Source organism: Meriones unguiculatus, chromosome 5 (genome assembly GCF_030254825.1).
Source record: "Meriones unguiculatus strain TT.TT164.6M chromosome 5, Bangor_MerUng_6.1, whole genome shotgun sequence".
NCBI lineage: Eukaryota > Metazoa > Chordata > Mammalia > Rodentia > Muridae > Meriones > Meriones unguiculatus.
This window is the reverse complement of record NC_083353.1, coordinates 107,235,923-107,261,613: the sequence shown is the minus strand read 5'-3', so window position 1 is coordinate 107,261,613 and position 25,691 is coordinate 107,235,923. Positions and strand designations below refer to the sequence as shown.

General features: G+C 38.9%; 1 protein-coding gene across 8 annotated transcripts in view; it reads right to left on the bottom strand.

The window, feature by feature from the left end:
- Positions 1–25,691, bottom strand: part of Zfand4 (zinc finger AN1-type containing 4) — a 62,869-nt gene that overhangs the window by 20,152 nt on the left and 17,026 nt on the right. For 6 of the 8 annotated variants that reach the window (XR_009591919.1, XM_060383993.1, XM_060383994.1 and 3 more), the window contains exons 3-6: positions 15,088–15,163; positions 14,023–14,090; positions 11,503–11,689; positions 535–682 (exon numbers count right to left, since the gene is read on the bottom strand). Coding sequence is in view for 7 of the 8 variants with exons in the window: in XM_060383993.1 (XP_060239976.1) it covers positions 535–682; positions 11,503–11,689; positions 14,023–14,090; positions 15,088–15,163 (479 nt within the window). In the remaining variant the exon portion in view is untranslated. Of the gene's footprint in view, positions 1–534; positions 683–11,502; positions 11,690–14,022; positions 14,091–15,087; positions 15,164–25,691 lie in introns of those variants that run through there. The other 2 variants (XM_060383997.1, XM_060383998.1) reach the window with 2 other exon arrangements.

Below are 25,691 nucleotides of genomic sequence, written 5' to 3'. Positions count from 1 at the left end.
CCAATGCTGGGCTTTAATTGATTATTCCCTTTGGGATTACATTAGAAAACTGACAGCATCTACTAAAGCTAAATCAGTGGATATCTTCCAGGCATGGTGGCACACAACTATAATCCAGACATTCAGGACACTAAGGCAGGAGGAGGCTGAGGGTTCATGGCAGGACTGGGCTATACACTAAGTTCTGGGCCAACCTGGGCTATGATGTGCCTCTCCCAGTGTCTGTAATGAGTACATCTCAAAATCATTTTAAAGAGTAATTATTAAAAAATTAAGTTATCTTTTGCTACCCTTTTCATGCTATAGCTATAACATTTTAAAGATGAATTATGCTAAGTGTGCATAACCCTTTCAGGTGTGTTGTGAGACTAAAAATCTCAATGTTCACTTGTTACATCTTGATAAATAAGCTGAGGCCAGAAACGTGAAATGAGCAATATTTTATAGTTTTCCACAGTCACCAGCAGACCTCAGTACTGTGAGCTCTGCCAGTGTAAGCTAGAGAAAAGCTTGGCCAAGAGCCAACAGCTTCACCTTTTTGCTGAGATTCATGTTCTCCATCTTAGCCTTCAGCAGCTTCATCTTATTCATAGTTATTGAATTTTCAATGATCTGTTGCCCAGAAGGAGAAGGCTCAGCTTCTTCATCCTCATCTGTATATAAATTATACACAGAACCACCACTGCAAGGGAAACAATAAGTACTTAAAACATGCTTGATGCCTGCTGAGGACTAAAAGCCCTATGTACAATCACAGCGATAAGTCCTACAAAGTGTCAACCACTATCTACATCTTGCCATTATAAATGAAATAAAATAAAATTCAAAATGTTTCTTCTGCTAAAATGTTACACTCAGGATGCGAGGCTAAGCACTGCACTCAGGGTCAGCCGCTTTGGACCCAGAGAAGAGCATGTCTGGTTGCATGCGGGTTGATGCCCCAGGTCCCACCTCTGAGAAAAAGGTATCGGACGGGTCTGATGCTCTTTGGGTGGATGACACCTAAATGAACATCGGTACAAAGTCCCAATTTATTTCTAATATCAGAGATCAGACCTCTACTCTTGCCTGATGCGTCTAAAACAAAAAGGGGGAACTGTAGAGAGCTGCGGAATGCTATGCCTTAAAGATGGAGCTGGTTTCCGCCTTCCACCTTCCCGATGGTGAGTGCTCTCTGTCACGAACAACTCCACATTTGGTTAAGGCTGAGGATCTGGCTTGCTTCCATGTATGTGGACCTATCTGCATTGCCCACGTGGCACGCCTGGGTTGGCTACCCAGAGGCTATTTAAGCTGTGGGCTGGCTTTCCCCAGGGTCCGAGGATTGTTCAAGGTTCCTGAATAAACTGCATTGAAAAAAAAAAAAAAAAAGAAATACAAAACCTTAAAAAAAAAAAATGTTTCTTCTGCCCAAAATGGCCTCAAACTTGCTTTGTAGCTGAGGATGCCCTTGCTCTTCTGACCCTCCACTTTCTGAATGCTGGGATAACAGGTGTGCGCCACCCACACCCAGTTTTACACAGTTATAGGAATTGAATTTAGGGTTTTGTGTGTGCCAGGCAAGCACACTATATATTGAGCTACATAGCCAGAGCATTCAAAACATCTTTTGGGGGCTGGGGACACAGTTCAGCAGGTAAATTGCCTGCCTTGCAAACACAAGTACTCAAGTTCAGTTTCCAAAACCAAAGTTAAAAGGCTGCGTATGGAGAGATGGGCTTGTGACCCTAGCAGGGAGAAAGTGGAGACAGGCGTAATCCTGAGGCTCACTGGTCAGCCAGTCTGCCCTGCCCATAGAGCTTTAAGCCAATGAAAGACCCTATCTCAAAAAACAAGGTGGACAGCTCCTGAAGAACAAACCTGAGGTCTACTTGTGGTCTCTTTTTGCAAGGGCACACATGAACATACACTAACATACAAGTATACACACACTCACATGTGCACAAACACATACATTACTTAGGAGAAAACAACTGTTTGGGGAAATGCTGCACCACTATTTAACATTGCTGAAATACAGTGCTTTGCCTGCTCTATACTGGATGCTTGCTCTATCAGGCATGCCTCACTGATGACTTCTTTACAAAATCATACAAGGCAATATTATGTTCCCTTTTATAAGTGAAAAACTGCAATTAAGAGGGTAAGTGATAGGACAGCATCATGGTTCAGTGGGGGAAAGGAGCTTGCCGCTGGTCCTGATCACCTGACTTCAATCCCAAGCACTCAAGGGGTGGAAAGAGAAATCAAATTCCTGAACGTTGTCTTCTAATCTCCAGATTTATGCAGTGGTATGCACGTACACACACCCAGCACTAAATAAATGAATGAAATGTAAACAGTTAAAGACTGGTGTGATGATGCAACCTTTAATCCCAGCACTTAAGAGGCAAAAGTGGGTGATCTCTGTAGTTGGAGGCCAGACTAGTCTATATAGTGAGCCCCAAGCCAGCCAGTGCTGCAGAGTAAGACCTTATCTCAAAACAAAACAAACAAACAAAAACCTAATGTTTTAAAAATAATGTTATTTATTTATTTTTCAGAATTTCACTATATTGTAAGTGTATTCATTACTCTCTCCAACTCCTCCCAGATCATCACTCACGTCCCTATACATCCAACTTCATATTCTCCCTCTCTCTTAAAAAGTAAACAAAAGCCATGGAGCCCAGTTTGTGTTAGCCTATCCTGAAGCGTGGTTAATATTCCCAGTGCCACCCTACGGAAGCAAATGGATTCTCCCAGAAGCTATTTGTTGTGAATAACTACTTGGCTCGGGGTGGGTATTCTAAATGAAACACGTATCAAAAGCTTAAAAGCTAATTTTCACATGACAGAAACCACACAGCATCTGTCTTTCTGAGCCTAGGTTACCTCACTCAGGGTGTTTCAAGTTTCATGTACTCACCTGAAAATTTCATAACTTTGTTTTTCTTAACAGCCGAATAATACACCATTGTATAAATGTACCACATTGTCATTATCCATTTATCAATTGATAGACATCAAAACTTTCTAATTGCTAACTACTGCATAAAATCAGTGAATACAGATGAGCAAGTATCTCTGTGGTAGAATGTATATCCTCAAGTGCTGTATAGCAGGACCTTATGGTAAATCTATTTTCAGCGTTTTAAATAACCCCACACTGCCTTACTTCATAGTGGCTGTACCAACTTGCATTCCTACAAGATGTGAGTGTGTATTCCCCTTTCCCTGCTTTCTGCCGTTATTTAATTAATCTGGCCATTCTGACTGGGATGAGATGAAACCTCAACATAGTTTTGGGTTTCACTGACGGTTAAGGATGTTGAACACTTCAAAGTGTTTTCCAGCCACTTAGGTCTCATCTTTTGAGAACTCTTGTTTAGATCCATGTCCCATTTCATTGCAGTTTTCTAAATGTCTAGAGTTTTATCTGTTAAGTCTTTGGCCTTTCTTTCATCTTGACTTAATACTGGTAAGTTGATTCATCCATTTCTTTTAAGTTATCTAGTTTGGTGGAATAATTATATCCTGCCATATTGATGAATGTATTATCATCTGGAGACATTCTCTGGTTAAAAAGTCTTCAGAGTCTTTGAAGTTTGAAATCATATCTTCTATAAACAAGGATAATGACTTCTTCCTTTACTATCTGTATCATCTTCTTCAGTTGTCTTACTCTAGTTAAGACTTCAAACAATATAGTCTGCTTGGGTACTGGACACAGAACTCCAACCTCAGACCTACAGAAGCCTGGGATCCACAAGATCAGCCCCCAGACATCGCTCCAAGGCGTCACCTGTCTCCCTAGCTAAAATGACAAAACTGAGGGGCTCCCTGCTTTGTACCCAGCAAACACAGTGTAAGACCAGCAGCAGCAACTCAATAAATTCAGAGCAAGAAACGCAGTGGCAGGGCAGCTGATTCCAGGACTTTTCTTAGTAAGAGGACACCCCCGTGACTACCAATGACTGCAGTTACCCCACAGGTCCATACACCTGAAGTGAGCTGTGGCAATTCCCTGAGAAGGACCAGCCATTTGGTATCCATGACCAAAAAGCTGAGGAGGCTTCCTTCAAGAAGAACCATCTTCCTGTCAAGGACATTCTCCTCACCCCAGGATTCTAACAGGTACAAGAAACTAGCACCTAACATCTGAGACAGCCAGATGGGTAGAGACCAGCGTAAAAGCCTTCAGAGAGGAAATAATTAAATGACTGAAAGAAATAAAAGAAACAGAGGAATGTTTCTTTTGACCTTCAGAGGAATGTCAACAAACAGGTGAAGGAATTGAAGGAAAAGCAGGAAAATACAGGTGAAGGAAATTAACAAAAGTATTCAGGATCTAAAGATAGAATTGGAAAAAGTAAAAAAAAAAAAAAAAACAAAACACACAAATGGAGGAAATCATGGAGAGGAAGAACTTAGGGAAGAAAACAGGAACTACAGAGGTAAGCATAACCAACAGACTACAAGAGATGGAAGAATGAATCTCAGGTGTGGAAGATACAATAGAAGAAATTGATGTATCTGTCAAAGAAAACGTTAAATCTAAAAAATTCCTGACACAAACCATCTAAGAAATCCAAGACAACATGAAAAGACAAAATCTATGAATAATAGGAATAGAGGAAAAAGAAGATTCCTGTCTCTAAGGTCCAAAAAATATTTTCAACAAAAACATAGAAGATTTCCCCAATTTAAAGGAGAGGCCAATAAGAATACAAGAGGCCTACAAAACACATAATAAATTTTACCAGAAAAGAAAATCCTCCCACAACATAATAATCAAAACAGTAAGTATACAGAACAAAGACAAACTACTAAAAGCTGCAAGGGAAAAAAGGCCAAGTAACATATAATGTCAAACCCATCAAAATCACTTGTTGGTATAATATTCTTGTGGAATGTGCTCTTGTTCATTCAAATGCTAATTTTTCTACCCCACTATCTTGTTTCAAACCAGACATTGCATTGTGATGCTTATTCCAAGCATTGCCTGTCTCAAGTTTATGTAAACATGCCACAATTTGTTCTCTGTATTATCAATAAAACAACCAGCCAGTGCTGTGCAATGGAGGGAATAGGGTGGGATATCCTGGTCCAGACAGGAGGAGAAGGAAGGGAGTGGGAGGGGTAGGAGAACAGAGGTCTGCATGAGAAATACTGAAACCACATGGAGAGATCAACTGGACCTCAGAAATGACTAAAAGCAAGTATAATGGACTAAATCTGAATGGTAGGAAATTATGGGGGCTTGGAGGTTTAGGATGGAGTAATCATTGACCAGCATTGTGCTCTAGGTTAATTAAATAAATCCCAGTCTCTGTGTGTTGTTTTGGGTATACAGCTGGTTTAGGAATAACCACTAATTAACTAAAAGATAAATCAACAGTAAATATTAATATACAACAACAATCATACCTGACTTCTCAACTAAGACTACTAAAGCCAGAAGGGCATGGATGGATATCATGTAAATCCTAAAAGAACACAGATGTCAGCCCAGGCTACTATAACCAGCAAAACTCTCAATCATCATAGATGGAGAAAACAAATTTAAACAATACCTACCCACATATTCAGCCTTACATAACATACTGGAAGGAAAAATGCAACCCAAGAAAGCTAACTACATTTGGGAAAACACAGGAAATAACCTCACTATAGCAAAACTAAAAGTAGCCAAGCACACAAACACACTACCACAACCAACGTCAAAATAAAAGGATCTAACATTAATCTCTCACAACATCAATGGACTCAACTCTCCAATAAAAAGGCACAGACTAACAGAATGGATGTGTCAATAAGATCCAACAATTTGTTGCATACAAGAAATACACCTAAAACAAAATGACAGAAATTACCTGAGAAATAATCCCTTGTACCGGATCAGACCACCATGAACTAAAGCTGGACCTCAACAACAGAAATAGCAAAAAGCCTACACACACATGGAAACTGAACAATTCGCTACTCAATGACAGCTGGGTCAGGGAAGAAATATAGAAATTAAAGACTTCCTAGAATTCAATGAAAATGAAGGCACAACATACCCAAAGTTAGCAGTGCTAAGAGGAAAGTTCATAGCACTAAATGCCTTCAAGAAGAAAGCTGAAACATCTCACACAAACAACTTAATGGCTCACCTAAAAGCCTAGACAAAAAGAAGCAGATATACCCAAGAAGAGTGGACACCTGGAAATCATCAAACTCAGGGCTGAAATCAATAAACTACAAACAAAGAGAAGAATTCAAAGAATCAATGAAACCAAGAGCTGGTTCTTTGAGAAAATCAACAAGATAGACAAACCCTTAGCCAAACTAACTACAAGGCAGAAAGACACTATCCAAATCAATAAAATCAGAAATGAAAAGGGGGACATAATAACAGACACTGAGGAAATCCAAACAATCATTAGGACTTACTCCAAAAGTCTATATGCCACAAAATTTGAAAATCTAAATGAAATGGACAATTTTCTTGATCGATTCCAACTTGTCAAATCTGAATCAAGACCAGGTAAATCAATTAAATAGTCCCATATCCCCTAAGGAAATAGAAGTGGTCATCAAAAGTCTCCCATCCAAAATAAGCCCAGGGCCAGAGGGTTTCAGCACAGAATTCTACCAGACCTTCAAGAAGAGCTAACACAAATACTCTCCAAACTATTCCACAAAATAGAAACAGAAGGAACACTACCAAACTCATTCTATGAAGCCACAGCCACCTTGGTACCTAAACCTCACAAAGACCCAACAAAGAAAGAGAATTTCAGGCCAATCTCCCGTATGAACATTGATGCAAAAATACTCAACAAAATACTTGCAAACCGAGTACAAGGACATCAAAGATATCATCCAATAATGACCAAGTAGGCTTCATCCCAGGTATGCAGGGGTGGTTCAATATATGGAAATCCATCAATGTGATCCCCCATATAAACAAACCAAAAAAAAAAAACCACATGATAATCTCCTTAGACACTGAAAAAGCATTTGACAAAATCCAACATCCATTCATGTTTAAAGTCTTGGAGAGATCAGGGATACAAGGCACATACCTAAACATAGTAAAGGAAATATACAGCTAGCCTATAGCCAATATCAAACTAAACAGAGAGAAACTTAAAGCAATCCCCCTGAAATCAGGGACAAGGCAAGGCTGCCCACTCTCTCCATATCTCTTCAACATAGTTCTTAAGTCCTTGCTAGAGCAATAAAACAATTAAAGGAGATCAAGGGGATACAATTTGGAAAGGAAGAAGTCAAAGTATCACTATTTACAGATGATATGACAGTATACCTGAGTGACCCCAAAAATTCTACTACAGCTGATAAACACCTTCAGCAAAGTGGCTGGATACAAAATTAACTCAAAAAATTCAGTAGCCCTCCTGTATACAAAAGACAAGTGGGCTGAGAAAGAAATTAGGGAAATAACACCCTTCACAATAGCCACAAAAGACATAAACTACCTTGGTGTAACTCTAACCAAGCAAGTCAAAGGCATGTGTTAAAAAAAAAAAAAAAAAAAAAAAAAAAAATTCAAGTCTCTGAAGAAAGAAATAGAAGACATCAGAAGATGGAAAGATCTCCCATGCTCATGGCTCTGCAGGATTAACATAGTAAAAATGGCCATCTTACCAAAAGCAATCTACAGATTCAATGCAATCCCATCAAATTACCAACACAATTCTTTATAGACCTGGAAAGAAAAATTCTCAACTTTATATGGAATAACAAGAAACCCAGAATTACTAAAACAATCATCTACAATAAAAGATCTTCTGGAGGTATCTCCATCCCTGATCTCAAGTTGTACTATGGAGCAACAGTAATAAAAACTGCACGGTACTGGCATAGAAACAGAATGGTGGATGAATGGAATCAAATAGAAGACCCAGAAATAAACCCACACACCTATGGACACCTGATTTTTTTTTTTTTTTTACAAAGATGCCAAAACCATACAGTGGAAAAAACATAGCATCTTCATCAAATGGTGCTGGTCTAACTGGATATCTACATGTAGAAAAATGAAAATAGATCCATACTTATCACCCTGCACAAAACTAAAGTTCAAGTGGATAAAAGACCTCAACATTAAACCAGACACACTGAACCTGTTAGAAGAAAAAAATGTGGACGAGCCTTGAACTCATGGACACAGTAAACAACTTCCTGAACAGAATAGGCTCTAAGATCAACCATCAATAAATGGGACCTCATGAAACTGAAAACTTCTGTAAAGCAAAGGACACTGTCATCAGAACAAAACAACAGCCTACAGACTGGGAAAGGTTCTTCAACCCTGTATCTGACAGAGGGCTAATATCCAAAATATATAAGGAACTCAAGAAGTTAAACATCAACAAACCAAGTAATCCAATTTATAAATGGGGTACAGAGCTAAACAGACAACTCTGTATAGAGGAATACTGAATGGCAGAGAAACACTTAAAGAAATATTCAATGTACTTAGTCATCATGGAAGTGCAAATCAAAACTACCCTGAGATTTTACCTTACACCCTTCAGAATGGCTAAGATCAAATACTCAAGCGACAACACATGCTGGAGAGGATGTGAAGAAAGGGGAACCCTACTCCATTGCTGGTGGGAATGTAAACTTGTACAACCACTTTGGAAATGAATGTGGCACTTTCTCAGAAAATCAGTAATAATGCTTCCTCAAGATCCAGCTATACCACTCCTAGGCATATATCCAAAAGATGCTCAAGTATAAAACAAGGACATTTGCTCAACCATGTTCGTAGCAGCCTTATTTGTAATAGCCAGAATCTGGAAACAACCCAGATGTTCCTCAACTGAGGAATGGATACAGAAATTGTGGTACATTTACACAATGGAATACTACTCAGCTATTAAAAACAAGGAAATCATGGAATTTGCAGGCAAATGGTGGGAACTAGAAAAGATTATCCTGAGTGTGGTATCCCAGAAGCAAAAAGACACACATAGCATATACTCACTATGTGGATATTAGGATAAACATACTAAAATCTGTACACTTAAAGAAGCTAAGCGAGGAGGACAACCCTGAGTAAGATGATCAATCCTCATTCAGAAGGGCAAATGGGATAGACATTGGAAGAAGGAGAAAACAGAGAACAGGACAGGAGCCTACCACAGAGGGCCTCTGAAAGACTACCCAATAGGGTATCAAAGCAGATGCTGAGACTCATAAGCAAACTTTGGACAGATTGCAAGGAATCTTATGAAAGAAGGAGGAGATAGAAAGACCTAAAGGGGACAGAAGCTCCACAAGGAGAGCAACAGAACCAAAATATCTGGGCCCAGTGGTCTTTTCTGAGACTGATACTCCAACCAAGTCCATGCATGGACATAACCTAGAATCCCTGTACAGGTGTAGCCCATGGAAGTTCAGTGTCCAAGTAGGTTCCCTAGTAAGGGGAACAGGGACTGTCTCTGACAAGAACTACGTGGCTGGCTCTTTGATCACCTCCCCCTGAGTGGGGAGCAGCTTTACTAGGTCGCAGAGGAAGATTATGCAGCCAGTCTTGATGAGACCTGACAGGCTAGGGTCAGATGGAAGGGGAGTAGTACCTCCCCTATTAGTGGACAAGGGGAGGGGCATGGGAGGACAAGAGGGAGGGAGGGTAGGACTGGGAGGGGATGAGGGAGGGGTACAGCTGGAACACAAAATGAATCAATTGTAATTAATAAAAAATTAATTAAGAAAATAAAAAACAAAGTGAATAAATTATAATAAATAAAAAAAATTTCTAAAAGAAAATAGCCCCTGATTGTTAGTAGGCACTCCAAAAGAATCCAACCTCTCTTCCCCACATACTCAGAGCAGAATCTTAGGGGACATTATAAAGCTCTCCCCTGCTGTCTATAAACCAGGACATTCTCTCCTAGATGTGGATCAGTATGACCTGATCTCACTGGTCTAGCTAATTGAATATGGCAGAAGTAAAGGGATTCTGAAGATGTTCTGTAGGCCTCACGTCAGCTTGTTCTGAGTTAATCAAAAGGAAGCTGAGAAAAGCCCAGGGCCCTCAGTCATATAACTGAACAGAGAATTATATCACAGTATGAATATGAATGCGAAAGCACAACAAAGTATAGAACACATGCTGCTGTCACCTTTAGGGTAAGCTGTGAGACCATAAACAAAGCACTAGCTGACCCCAAGACACTGATATCCAGATCACAAGCTGGGTTTTCTTTTGAATAATTTTAGCAATAGATTTTTATCTTCTTGTGGATCTCATTTTAGTTACCTGTAGTATCTTCCCTTCCTTTGTTTAGCAAAACCTTTCTCTTCATTTAAAGTCACTTCTCAAGCTGGGCATGGTGGCACACATCTTTAAACCCAGTACTCGGGAGGCAGATTCAGATGGATATCTGTGAGTTCAAGGCCAGCCTGGTCTACAAATTGAGTCCAGCACAGCTCCTATAGGGCTATTACACAGAGAAACCCTGTCTCAAAAAAAAAAATACCCACCAAACAAACAAACAAAGTAAATAAATAAGTTAATCACTTCTCACAGTCCATCCCTAAAATTCTACACTTGAGGTAAAATGAAAGCCAACTCATCTGACCCTAGAGATTGTAAGCTCTGCTACAATCACCAGTACTACACCACCAGGATCACAGCTAGCAGATGAACGCTCAGTGAAGGGGAGACTCTTTGGAACACTAGTGCTTCCATCTTACCTAGTCACTGGCTAAAACTAGTTAGTGTATTTAATGACTTAAAAGTGAAGAGAGCTGCACAGATGGTTCGACCAGTCAAGGCACTTGCTCTCAAGACTCATTATCCATCAGTTCAATCCTGAGGACACACAGAACTGACTCTCCCAAGACCTCCTCTGACCTCCACATGCATCATGGTACAATCATGTCAATATACATACATACGAATAAATAATGGAATTAAAAACAAAAGTGAAAGGAGAGACTCATAGAAAATTGAACTGCACAGAAGCGTAACAGATTATCTTGTACCAACCCTTTCATTTCCCACTACCTACCTAAGCAATTGATAGTGTTTTTCCTTCTGATTTTAGAAATGATGTACCGTTTGTTTCCTCTTACACAGTAACAAAATAAAAAAAAAAGAAGGAAGTAAACAGATTTACCCATCTCTAATTAGCAGAGTTAAAAATGACACCTACTTTAGGATTAATCCTTTCTGCTACGTCATAGTTACATATGCTATTATCACAAGACTATAATCTAATGGACCCCTTAGAGTTTCACAAATAAATAGAAACAAACTATTTTTATAAAAAAATCTATTGTGTAAAGAAAATTCAAATTTAGGAATTGCTTTTTAAGCATCAATCACATGAAGGATGAATTAAAAATTATTTACCAGGGAAAGGGGTGAGGTATATGAAACTTAATCTTGTTAATACACTATGGCTACTATAATAACCCAAGGAATACACAAAAGCTTCTGAAGTGTGCTATGTGTCCTATTTTTCTAAATAAATCATGCAAACAAAACCTATTTACCTTAAAGATTCAGATAATGGTGTTAAAGTGCCATCTCCCCTATCTACTACACGAAAGAAATTCAATTGATCTCCTTCCCGGTATACCAAAAATGTAACTTGTTTGTTGCAAGGGGTCTTTTCCCAGACCTCATCACGACTAGAATCCATGTATTCAGCAAGCTCCCTAAGTGGGTCTTCCACAGGAACTACAAATGGAAAAAATGATAAACAGGGTTTCAATTCATATCACATTTTTGCGTCTTGCTATAGTAACAGGATATGTATGCTGAATCTATAGAACTGTACATGTGATAAATACATGATACTCTCCAAAAAGCCTTCTGATATTTTTATATTTTATGCAGCATTCCTTATAATTTTTTAAGAATTTAATGAGTACTGCATTTTCATCATTTTCCCCTCCTTCTCCCTTCCTCCAATTTTTACTATGTCTCTCCCAAATCTTCTCAAATTCATGGCTTGTTTTGTATTAATATGAAAGAAAATATGCCATTATATTGCATGCCCAAAGACAGGGCTTAACTAAAAACATGAGGTCATTCATGTACCAGTACAGTTGATAGATTTGTTAAGTCTATGGCACTTTCTATCCTTATGTTAGCTAGACCACTTCCGCCTCCTGTGCTTTTAAATACTGGTTCCAACAATCAAACACTTAAATGTATTATAAACCCACATACTTTAGATTATAAAATAATTGCACATGTCTCTGTGTGTGCTCAAATTGCAGGCAGTAGCGTGTGTGTTAGGAGACACAGTCAAGCAATTAGAGGCAAGAGAGAACTAGAGACAGAATTCAGTGGGAAAATGAAGATCTAGCACGCCTAAGGGCCTAGGTTCAGTCTGCATCAGCAAAAGAAAATAACAAAATAAAACAACAAAGAAAGAAAAAAACAAGTAAATATTGTTTCACTTCAGGAACAGATTCTTCTCTTAGCTGCTCCTTGAAGTAGTTAAAAGAGCATAAGCAAAGCATAGGAAAAGCCATTTGGTGTGCTAAAACTGTATTGAGTGAAAGGATCATCGGTATGTGTTTCATTGGTAACGGTGTGTGTGTCCATTGAGCGCAGAGGAAACTCAGAGGGCCAATCGAAGCCACTGCGTGATAACCCAGTTGCCCTCAATTTTCTCTCTTTTTCTTTTTTGCTGTTGTTTTTGTTTGTTTTTTGAGACAGGGTTTCTCTGTGTAGCCTTGGCTGTCCTGGACTTGCTTTGTAGATCAGGCTGGCCTTGAACTCACAGAGCTGCTCTTGCTTCTGCTACCCAGAGTGCTGGGATTACAGGTGTGCACAGCCTCCACCAGCTTCATTTACTTGTTTAAAAAGCTGGAATGCTGCAATGCTCTTAAAAAAACTGAGGGCAACTGGGGATCACTGAACTACCAGTTCTGAGACACCAACAAGGAGAGTAGCTGAATAGTAGAGTACTTGCTTGGTATACACAGGCTCAAGGTTTAACTACCAGACCAGAAAGAAAAACAAAATAAAAAGAAACACTAACAGAAAAATAGTAAACTCTGAAAGTAATAAGGTAGAAGTACCAAAGGTGCCCCATAGGCACAACATTTTGATTTGTGCCTTCACAGTCATAAAATACATAAACACTAAATTGATATTATTCATATAGCTTCTTGCCTCCTTCTTTGAGACACCTATGTTGCCTGAGCTTACTTTTTTTAAGATTTACTTATTTATATTATTCATACAGCATTCTGCCTGCATGTATACATCAGCACCAGAAGAGGGCACTAGATACCATTATAGATGCTACAATGTGGTTGCTTGGAATTGAACTCAGGACCTTTGGAAGAATAGTCAGCGTTCTTAACCTCTAAGCCATCTCTCCAGTCCCCTCAGGGCAGGCAAACACCACAGCATCCAGAACTCTTTTCAAAATTTAAAGTCCCACTTTCCATATTACATTACTAAGAAGTAATCATTACCACAGCCACTAAAAGCCTTTCCTAAACCAACACAGGGCGCCTTATGCCAGGAGGTGGGTGCTAAGGTTGTCTGTTTGTACATACCTCTTCATAAGTGAACACTCATTGAGATTTTTCACCTAAAAGCAATATGGTTTAGGATATAATTTTAGAAAGGAAAGATGTTTTTTTCTTGTACTGCTTTATTTTGAGGCAAAGCCTTAACATCTTAATAATCCAATTTTAACCAAAATATTATAAAGTATGGAGATATAATTTGACATGTAGGAATAAGCCAGCAATGGACTCTATACTCAACTTCCAGTTTTGTTTGTGGAGGATTAAACAAACCTGAAGACTTTCTTACAATGAGGCCACAAAGCACGACTGCTCCGAGCATGGCGATGCATGTGACAAGCCTGACTTGGGGCCACTGAGCATACTCCCAGCTCTTCCTGAATTAAAATCTTGTGGTGGTTTGAATAGGAATAGTCCCCATGAGCCCCCATGTTTAAATGTTTGGTCGTTAACCCCTTGAAGAACAGTATTACTAAAGTCCTTAAGAATGATTCTTAGATTGCTTTAATAGAGGCCTACCTTTTCTAGTACTTATCGGTCCACCACGCATAGCCAATACCAGCTTCAAGGTACAACCTTCTGAAATGCTGTGAATAGTTAGCACAAAAATAAACTGTGATCATCAAATAACATTCGGTGTGTCAAATAAACCACTAATTATGAGCTGGTTTATTAGCACTATTACATATTGCCTAAAATATATTTTTAAAAGATATAATATGAATAAATATAAGCTATTAATATATTTATTGCATATATTACAGAAAGTTAATAAGCTCTCATAGGCTTTTTTAAAAGAAGGGGCCCAGCCAGGAAGTGGTGGCAAAATGCCTTTGATCCCACACTCTGGAGGCAGAGGCAGGCACATCTCCCGAGTTTGAGGTCAGCCTGGTCTACAGAGCAAGTTCCAGCATAGCCAGAGCTACACAGAGAGATCTTGTCTCAAAAAATACAAAAAGGAGGCCCAAGAAAGAAAAGAGGCTTAGTCAAAACCCAAAGAACTATGAAACAGAAAATGCATTCAATAGAATAAAAATAACACATAAAATCCACTAGCTCTTGCAACTCCTCATGTTCTTCCAGTTCAATTCCACCTTTCAGCCTCCTAATTTGTCTTGAGACTAACAAATTATGTGAGAGAAAAGAGAAAGGTCAAAAGACAGAAAGCACATTTGTAACCACTGGTACACACTGTGTCACTTCTTAAAGAGAAAAGGGAACTTAATGAATAGAGTCTCAGTGGTCAGCATCTCTCCCATGGCCAAAACTTGTGAAAATGCAAAGAAAAAAAACATGGCCAGGTCAGAGTGGGTCAATATTGAAAGAAAAAAGCAAAGAAGACAAGAAGTTAATACAATCATGCAAGAAGGCAGGAAGAAACAGTTTGGCATGAAAAACTAAAAAATGAACTACAAATATCAGAGAAGATCAAGAACACAGATTGTACTGAGCCAATCAATTCAGAGGTCAGAATTCATAATGAAACCTGGGATCAGAGCTGTTCTGCAGAGGCATGATGAAAACACTCGTGTGATGTTGGAATACTGAGCACCTATAAAGCTGCTAATATGCAGTTCCACTCACTTGTAATCATTCAAGCAATAATCATCTTCAAGCTCCATGTTATTCCAAATTAAGTGCTGCTGACAGATGGGAATACCTTAAGGAAAGGTGATAATAAAAAGCATTTAAAATTTCAACACTATCTCTAAAGAGCATGATACAGCACTGTTTCATTAAAGTACTAAGAATACTTATGAATTAAATACACTTCTGGGTTCAAGGGCTCTGGCCCAACAGCTGTCTTCTTCAATATATGACTGGCACCACTATTATTTATCCTGTGGTCAAGAATGACAGTTTCAAAATATCTTTTGTAATCTTTATCACCTTTAGCTTTAAAAAACTCTCCTTTGCCCAAATTTCTTTAAATACTAACGGTTTACCATGGCACATACACTTCCATTGCAGTGCTAGTGTGTTCCCTAAGAATCTCAGGAGAATATCTGATTACTATTTCGATTGCCATGATGTAGTATATCTGAGTAGTTATGTAGTCATGTATATATGAGACAGAAATTAAAAGAAATCTGTTCAGAATGCTGTTTTTAAAAAGCACCATAGGCTAGGTGGCTTTAGATAACAGAAATGTGCATCTTGTGGTTCTTGAGACTGGGAGCCTATGGATTCATAGTTCCAAGTCCCTTAGTTCTACGGCTACTCTTCTTTGTCTGTAAGCAGTTACCAGTTCACTGTAACACTCACATGGCCTTTTCTATAAGAACACTGAAGAACTCTTATGTCTCTTCTTACAAAGATACAATCACAAGAACTGCACCCTTATAACCTCATACCCTAATTTATCTACTAAAGGCCCCAGTCTATAAATGCCATCACGTTGAGGATTAAGGCCTCAACCAAAGAATCATGGAAGAAGCTGGACATGGGAAAACACATAACCACAGTAATTGGATTACTAACACAGCAAGAAAGTGACTTTGAGGCTACCTTGGGCTATGTCAGATGTTCCAGGCCACTGTGGGCTGACTATACAGTGAACCATTATCCAAATAAGATAGGTTGAAGGGACATGAACATTCAGTCATGATTATATGGATTTACACATTTCAGCCTAAATATGAGTCTTTCAGGCAGGCAGATGTATGCTAAAAACATTTATATTTGCATCAAGAATCATGTAAGTAAAGTCAATATAATCTCTTGTTAGTTGAGGACAGAAATCATAGGACCATCTCAAAAGACAGAAAAAAAACTTTGACAAAGGTCAGTGACTCTTTCTAATACAAGCGTTGGAGAAACTAGGAGTGGAAGGAACACACCTCAACAAAATAAAGGCTACATACAACATACAGCCAACATTTAGCATTACTTCTAAAATCAGAAACTAGACAGGGTGCCCATTTTTGCTATTTCTATCCAATATATTGTTCAAAGTCTTAGCTATAGTAATAGCATGGTAAAGAAATAAAAGGGAAACAAATAAGAAAGGAAGAATCTAAAGTATCTATCCCTATTTGTATATTACATGATCTTATACAAGACTCTAATAACTCCACCAAAAAATTCATATTGGATAAATACTCTCAGCAAAGTAGCAGGGTACAAAAATTAAGATACAGAAATCAACAACCTTTCTATATTTTAATAACAAACTTGCTAGGAAAGAAATCAGGGAGAAAAATCCTACTTATTTTAGCTCCCAAAAAATAAAAGTAAGATGCCTAAAAAATACCTAACCAGGAAGAGAAAGACCTCTGCAGTGAAAAATCTAAGGCAATGAAGGAAACTAAAGACACCAGAAGACAGAAAGACCCCCAGCATGATGCTCATGGGCTGGCAGAGTCAATATTGTAAAACTGATTATATTATCAAAAGCAACCTACAGATTCAATACAATCCCCATTAAACTTCTGGTGTTCTTCACAGAAATAGAAAAATAATCCTAAAATTCATATGGAATCACAAAAGACACCAAATAGCCAAAGCAATCTTGAGCAAATGCTGAGGTATCACAATCCCTGATTTCAAATTACAGTACAAAGCTGTAATAATACTATTATTTAAAAAAAATGGCCCTAACATAATATTTAGGAGCCAGTAAGATGGTTCAGCAAGTAAGCGTAGTCATGGCCAAAACTGTTGATCTGAGTTCAATCCCCAAAACCCTCATGGTGTAAGGAGAAAAGTGGCTTTAATCAACAGAAAGAGGAGGAAGTGACTTTGAGTGAGAAGAGAGAGAGAGAGAGAAACCCATATGACATAAAAGCTGAAGGGAACTATTTAGAGAAGGCAAGAAACCAGCAAGAGGGATGAAAGTTGACGGCATTAGGGCATTAGGGAATGGGAAATGAACAGGAACAAAGTACAATTATCTGTATATATGAAAATATCGTATGAAACCTTTTACTTTGTATGCTAACTTTAAAAAGCAAAAAAATAAAAAATAAAAACATTAAAGAGCCTAATTGCTATTTTAATAATAAATCAGGATAATTATACTGTACTTTGAAAACTATGAAAATAATTTAACAAATGAATACTATTTTTTAAAAAGAAAGAAAAATCATGAATTAGATATGGAAACTAGTACTGATCCTTAGATTAAAATGACTTCCTTATTATGTTTTTATTTACTGTGTGCTGTACACACACCAGCCCATATGTGAAGGTTACAGGACAACTTTCTGGAGTTGGTTCTCTCCTCTTATCATAGAGATCACAGGGATCAAACTTGGGTCATTAGGCTTGGCAACAGGTGTCTTTATCTGCTGGGCTATATCACTAGCTATACGCTTGATATAACACTACCACCAGAAAGTCAAAGGGCCACTCTGTGTATGAAAGTTTACAAAAAGAATTCAGGTAGCTGGGAGGAGACAAGGGAGGGAGCCACAAATTGAATAAATTGTAATAAATAATTAAAAAAAAAGAAAGAATGAATTCAGGTAGTTACCTGCTTACACTTTGATCAGAGAAGTGATTGTAAGGAAAGAACTTAAAACCAAGTAACTTGAAGCCACTTCTGAGGATGTCAGAGAACAAGAGGTGTAACCTGGGAAGCAGCTTCACTAAGCACCAGCTACCAGCCTGCCTGAGGCTGCTGAGAAAGCACGCCCACACTCTAACCAAATATACTCATCACTCGATAGGTACACCAAGAAGCAGCAGCCTAGGTCTCATTAGCAGCCAGGCTCCCCCAAACTCAGGAGGACATCCTGTACCCAACCCTAAAACCAACTTATTCAGGACCACAGGACACGCTGGGCTCACAAACTGAAGGTCATTCTGTTTCTCGGAGGACCGGGAACACAGCCCAGCAGTTACTATCAATAGCCACACATCTGAGGGTGTCGAACTGCCAGCATTCAACAGTTAATCTTCAGAACCACAAGTGAGGAAAGTCAAGAGCTGAGTTAACCCAAGGCTATCAAGACCTCAACTGTACTTTTTTTTTTTTCAGTAATTCAGTAGTCAAAGGGGAAAAAAAAGTGAAAAGAATGGACTTTTTTTTTTTTTAATCTTCAAATGCTCTAGCATTTTTAACTCTCACCACAATGTGATCTTATAGTTATCCTTTGCTTTGTGTTTAGTTTTCTAGATGAAGTTGATATGTATAGGATTGTATTTCTTATGTTATTGTGATTGTTTGATGACAAATTATGTTAGTATAGAAATATCCAAATATTAAATACATGTCTTATTAACAAAATAAATTCCAATCTAAGACCAAAGTATATACATGTAAGTGCGGGTATCAGATACCAGCTGAGGCTAAAAGTGGGTTTCAGATCCCCTGGAGCTGGAGTTACAGCTGTGAGCTGCTGGACATGGGTGCTGGCAACTCAAATCAGGTCCTCTACAAGAGTGTTATATACACTTTTCCTCTGACCTTGTCCCCAGCCCATTGCCTCTTTTTTTAATTAAATTTTTATTTTTTATATTAGTTACAGTTTATTCATTTGTATCTCACTCCTTCCCAATCCCACCCTCCCTCCCTCATATCCTCCCATGCCCCTCCTCCAGTCCACTGATAGGGGAAGTCCTCCTCCCCTTCCATCTGAACTTAGCCTATCAGGTCTCATCAGGACTGGCTGCATTGTCCTCCTCTGTGGCCTGGCAAGGCTGCTCTCCCCACAGAGGGAGGTGATCAAAGAGCCAGCCACTTAGTTCATGTCAGAAGCAGCCCCTGTTTCCCTTTCTCGGAAACCCACTTGGACACTGAGCTGCCATGGGCTACATCTGTGCAGGGGTTCTAGGTTATGCAGGTTATATCCATGAAGCTTGGCACAGTGAGAGGCCAGGAGAGGCCATGGTGAAGGTGCAACCTCAGCTGCAATGAGAACCCCAGGACTGATGGAGTTATGAAGTCAAGTTGAGGCTTAGCACCCTAAGAGGCCAAGAAAGCTTACCTCGGTGGAAGCCACAATGTGCTGGAGATGGCAGGACTAATTAGACCACCGCCAAGGACAGGGCAGGTACAGAGTGGGGGCAGCCTGAACCTAAGAGAAAAGCTGTGTCCAGTTTGGATAACAGAGCTGATAGGAGGGACTACCCAAGCCCTTTGGAGCCTAGATCACATGTGCCAGGCAGTGGACACTGAACTTGGTTCTTTTGTGCTCTGACTGTAATTGTGCACTGGTTCTTCTCTCCTGCCCCTTTACCTGAGGCTCTTGGGTCACTGGGTTGTTGGAAGCTTTCAAAATGAATACCTGCTCTACTGTCTCTTTTACTTGCTTTACTTTCTTACTTTTGTTTTTGAGACAGGTAGCATGTAGTCCAAGCTGACCTCTAATTAGTATGTAGTAGGGATAACACTGACCTCTTAATCCCCCTGCCTCTACCTCCCAACTACTGGGATTACAGACATGTAATACTATACCCAGCTAGGAATCACACATTTTTATTTCTGGCTCTGTTTCTATTATATATACTAAAAACAGGTTAAAATAAACTTTGAAAAAAGATTCTTTAAAAGAACTTTGCTAAAGATTATATATGTGTGTTTCATTTAAATTATACATTTCTTATATTCATACCTAACACTACCTTACTTATATTATAATAATTAAATTATATACATAAAAAACTAAGAAGAGTTTATTCCCTAATGTCAAAATCAAAAGTCTGGTTTTGGTTTGCTTTTAAGAATAAAGCCGGGGGCTGGAGAGATGGCTCAGTGGATAGAAGCAGTTATCTAGTTCCTCCTTAGAGGGCCTGGGTTCAATTCCCAGCAACCACATGGTGGCTCACAACCATCTATAGTAGGAACTGATGCCCTGTTCTGGCGGGCAGGGGCACAGGCAGAATACTCATACATAAAATAAAGTGTTAAAAAATTATTAAAAAAAAAAAAAAGAATAGAGCCTTGTTGGGCAGAGTGCAGGGAATCTTATGAAAGAAGTGGGAGATAGTAAGACCTGGAGAGGACAAGAGCTCCACAGGGAGAGCAACAGATCCAAAAAGTCTGGGCACAGGGGTCTTTTCTAAGACTGATACTCTAGCCAAGGACCACTCATGGAGATGGCCTGGAACCCCTGCACAGAGGTAGCCCATGGCAGTTCAGCATCCAAGTGGGTTCCATAGTAACGGGGACAGGAACTGTCTCTGACAGAAACTTATTGGCCTGCTCATTGATCACCTCCCCCCTGAGGGGGGAGCAGCCTTACCCGGCCACAGAGGAAGACAATGCAGGGAGGGAGTCCTGATGAGACCTGATAGGCTAGGGTCAGAGGGAAGGGGAGGAGGACCTCCCTTATCAGTGGACTGGGGGAGGAGCACAGGTGAGGAAGAGGGCGGGAGGGTGGGACTGGGAGGGGAGGAGGGAGGTACGGGGGGGGGGGAGGATACAAAGTGAATAAACTGAAATTAATAAAAATAAAAATAAAGAAAAAAAGAAAAAAAAAAAAAAGAATAGAGCCTCACAAAGTGGTCAGGCTGCCCCAGAGCTGGCCAGATTACTGAGCCACTACTTTTGAATAAATTCAACTAAATTTATCATATCATTGTAACTCACTGCACCTGTAAGTTTTTTTTTCCTTATTTTCTTCAGGATTATACAAAAGTTTTATGCAGTCCTCCATAATTTACTACTATATTCACCATAAATGTTTTACTTACTTTCATCACTCACAATTGGTGAGTGATAAGAGAGAGAAAACAGGAAACAAGTCAGGAGCCTGCCACAGAGGGACTCTGAAAGACTCTACCCAGCAGGGTATCAAAGCAGATACTGAGACTCATAGCCAAACTTTGGGCAAAGTGCAGGGAATCTTATGAAAGAAGGAGGAGATAGAAAGACCTGGAGGGGACAGGAGCTCCATAAGGAGAGCAACAGAATCAAAATATCTGGGCCCAGAGGTCTTTTCTGAGACTTGATACTCCAACCAACGACCATGCACAGAGATAACCTAGAACCCCTATACAGATGTAGCCCATGGCAGCTTAGTGTCCAAGTGGGTTTCCTAGTAAGGGGAACAGGGACTGTCTCTGACATGAACTAAGTGGCTGGCTCTTTGACCACTTCCCCCTGAGGGGGGAACTGCCTTTCCAGGCCACAAAGAAGGACAATACAGCCAGTCCTGATGAGACCTGATAAGCTAGGGTCAGATGGAAGGGGAGGAGGACTTCCCCTATCAGTGGACTGGAGGAGGGGCATGGGAGGAGAGAAGGGAGGAAGAGTGGGGTTGGGAGGGGTCGAGGGAAGGGGCTACAGCTGGGATACAAAATGAATAAACTGTAATTAATTTAAGAATCAATAAATTTTTAAAAGATTGAGAACTGAGATTTACTGCTATGTTGAGAACTTTTTCACGATATCTAGTAGGTAGTAAATTTCAATAAATACATGTGACTGAGTAAGCTGTTGAGGAAAACTAAATAAAGATTGAATTCTAAACAATTGGGGTCAAAAAAGTAATTGTGTTTTAGATCTGTGAAATCTGATTGATGTATCTATAGTAAATAGATACTATATAAAATGATGATAAAGGATGTTTAAGTATACTTCTAAATAATTCATAGATCAAAGAAGACAGAAATAAGGGAAATTTTAAACTCACCGGGACTCTCAGAATATTACCAAGAAAGCAAAGTTGAATGAGGGGGAGATGCAGGTTGTGGGTGTGCTTGCATGTCGTGATGACCCCAACCATAAAATTATTCTGCTGTTGCTTCATTGCTGTAATTCTGCTACTGTAATGAATTATAATGTGAATATCTGTGCTTTCCAAATGGGCTTTTAAGGGCTGCAACCCACAGATTGAGAAACACTGTAGTAATCCCTAGTGTGTATCTAAAAACGGGCAAATTGAGTGAAAAACAAAACAAAAACCTTTGGCATAAAGCTAACCATAGATGTGAAAGATCTCTATGATGAAAACTTTAAAACATTGAGGAAGACACTAGAAGATGAAAAGACCTTGCTTATGCATTGGAAGAATTAGTATTGTGGACTTGGCTATCTTACCAAAAGCGATCTATAGATTCAGCGTAATACCAATAAGAATTCCACTGATCTTCTTCACAGAAATCGAATTAAAAAAGTCTTAAAATTAATGTAAAGCACAAGACCCCAAACAGCAAGAGCAATCCTGAGCAGAAGACTATCCAACTATAGCCATGTGATTTTTGACAAAAATGCTAAAAATACACATTGGGGAAAACACAACATCTTCAACAAATGATACTGGGAAAACTAAATGTCCACATGTAGAAAAGAAATATTAAATCCTCTCTCTGAATGAAAGTCATGTAAAAATAGATCAATGATCTCAACATATAACCAGAAACTCTGAAACTGCTAGAAGAAAAATTCAGGCTGCACTTCAAAATGTAGACATAGGTAAGGACTTTCTGAATAGGATTCTCCTCAAAATAAAAGGCTTATAATCAACAAATGAGCTCTTGTGAAATTAAAAAAAGCTTTTGAAAGATACAGGAAACTGCCAATCAAATGAAGAAATAGCTTACAGAATCAGAGAAAATATTTGCCAGCTACATGTCAAGAGGATTAGCATCTAGAATATACAAAGACTTGAAGAAACTACACATCAGAAAACAATCAGCCCAATTAAAAAATGGGTCAAGGAATCAGAGTTCTCGAAAGATGACATACAATCGGCTAATAATCTTTTAAAAAAATATTTAACATCATTGGCCATGATGGAAATGCAAATTAAAACTGCTTTGAGATCTGATCTTACCTCTGCTAAAATAGCTACTGTCAAGAAAGAAAAAAGAGCCAACAAAAGCTAACAAGGAAAGAGGAATGGTCATCCACTGTCAGTGGGGCTTTAAACTGGTGCCACCATATAGAAATATGTGTTTCTCAAAAAGGTGAAAGAACTACCATATGATCCCCTATTCCATTCCTGTGCACACAGTAAAGGGACTATATATCCTCCTACAGAAAAAGATACACATATATCATTGTTATTCTATTCACAATATCTAGGAAATAGAATCAAACTAGATGGCTGCTAACTCAAGAATGGATAACAAAAATGTGTTACATATACACAATAGAATTTTATTAGGCTATAAAGAAATTGAAGATTTCAGAAGATGGAAAGATGTAAAGAACCATGGTGATGGTTCAGTAGGGTTAACATAGTAAAAATGTCCATCTTACCAAAAGCAATCTACAGATTAAATACAATCCCCATCAAAATTCCAACTCATTCTTCACTAACCTTGAAAGAACAATACTCAACTTCATATGGAAAAACAAAAACCCAAAATTGTTACTGCATGGTCTGGTGCTTTGTATTAATTGTTAATTATTCTGCTCTCTGTCTTTTATAAGCAGGCTTTCACATACCCCAAGTAATGCTGTGTAACCTTGCCTCCAAAGTTATTCCTGATTGGCTAAATAAAAGGCCTACACACTGGGGCAGGGAAGAAGTGAGAAGAGGAGCTCAGGTTCATGGACTTGGAGGACAGAAAGATCATGGAAAGGAGAGAGACAAGTACAAGAAAAGAAGGAAGCAGGACCACCATGGGTTGGCGTGGAGAGAACCACGTGACCAAGTAAAATTTACTCTGAGGTGGTGTTGGAGAGAAGCAGCCCAGATTAAAAACATGTGCAAGTATTTATGGAATTGTAGATGGGAAGAAGCCCAGACAGGAATGATTAAAGCAAATGGCATGGAATGGGGGGCTGGGAGATAACCAGGTAGCTCAGGCGGTTTATATCTGCCCAGCCCCCAGGTGAAATAAAGCTTATTTAAAATCCTATTGGGTGTCTGCGTCTTTTATTGATATGGCAATGGTTAATAATAACTGCCATAATAATTATAGACTTTTAATAATATTAATAGACTTTTTATTTTCTACAACACAGGATAACTAAAACACTCCTACACAATAAGAGAACTTCCAAAGGTATCACCAGCCCTGATTTCAAACTGTACTACAGAGCTGTAGTAGTACTAGTAGTAATAATAATAATAATAATAATAATAATAAAATTGTTTTTATGTTAAAAACATTCATCAATGGAATCAACACAAAGACCCAGAAATAAATCCACATCCCTCTAAACACTTGATTTTTTATAAAGAAGCCAGGAATACGCTACAGGGGAAAAAGCATCTTCAACAAATGGTGCTGATCTAACTAGATGTCGCTATGTAGAAGAACGCAAATAGACCCATATCTATCACTCTACACAAAACTTAACTCCAAGCGGATCAAAGACCTCAACATAAAACCAGACACACTGAACCTGACAAAAGAGAAAGAGCAGAATAGTCTTGAACATACTGGCATAGAAGATAACTTCCTGAACAGAACACCAATAGCATAGGCACTAAGATAAACAACAAATGGAGAGGACACGAAAGGTGGAGAGGGACTTGTTGAGGGACCCGGGAGGATGGAAAGAGGCACTTCAGGGTACACATATTAAGATGCACTTTTTACATATATAAAGTTGCCAAAGAATAAAAAAACAGTCTATAAATACATATATATGAAGCACTGTTTAAAAACAAAAATAAAATATTTCTCATTTTCCCAAATCTGTCACTCTTGGATAATCTTACAAGCAAAGTTCTACAGAGTGTTCCAGAGGCAGCAACACAAACAAGACTATTTTGAACCACACATTAAGGAGACACAACAAAATCATCAAGACTTCTGGTAAATATGACAGGTCAGGAGAGTACACAGGGAATATGACATCACTTTAGTGCAAAAATACAGCCAATATGGTAAATGCTTTTCAGACAAGCATTTCTCTACACAGGAAAGAAATCCAGTCCTTATGTAAAATCTAATATCAGAAATTTTCAGAAAAGGCAAATTACTCTAAAAAAAAAAAAAAGAAAAAGTAAATGGTTTAAAGTAAAGGGTTCTTTTCTTGCCCATGTTACTCTCAACTGTGTCAGCACAGGAAGCCCCCTCACTACAGTTCTTCAGGAACTTATGCTGATGGAGCAGCAGTTGTCATGTATAAAAATGACTGTCTATTTGTAGCTCGTTGTCTATATGGCTCCACTAGTCATAAAGAACCAAGAGAACAACACTCTTCCATGTACAGGGGAGAAACATTTATTTAGGGAGCAGCAATGCCAAAACCAAAGGCTCGTAGGGACTGCACTGCTCCAGATAACCTGTATGCTTTTGGCACACACTTCTTTCTCAATTCCGGTGCAGTATTTGGTACA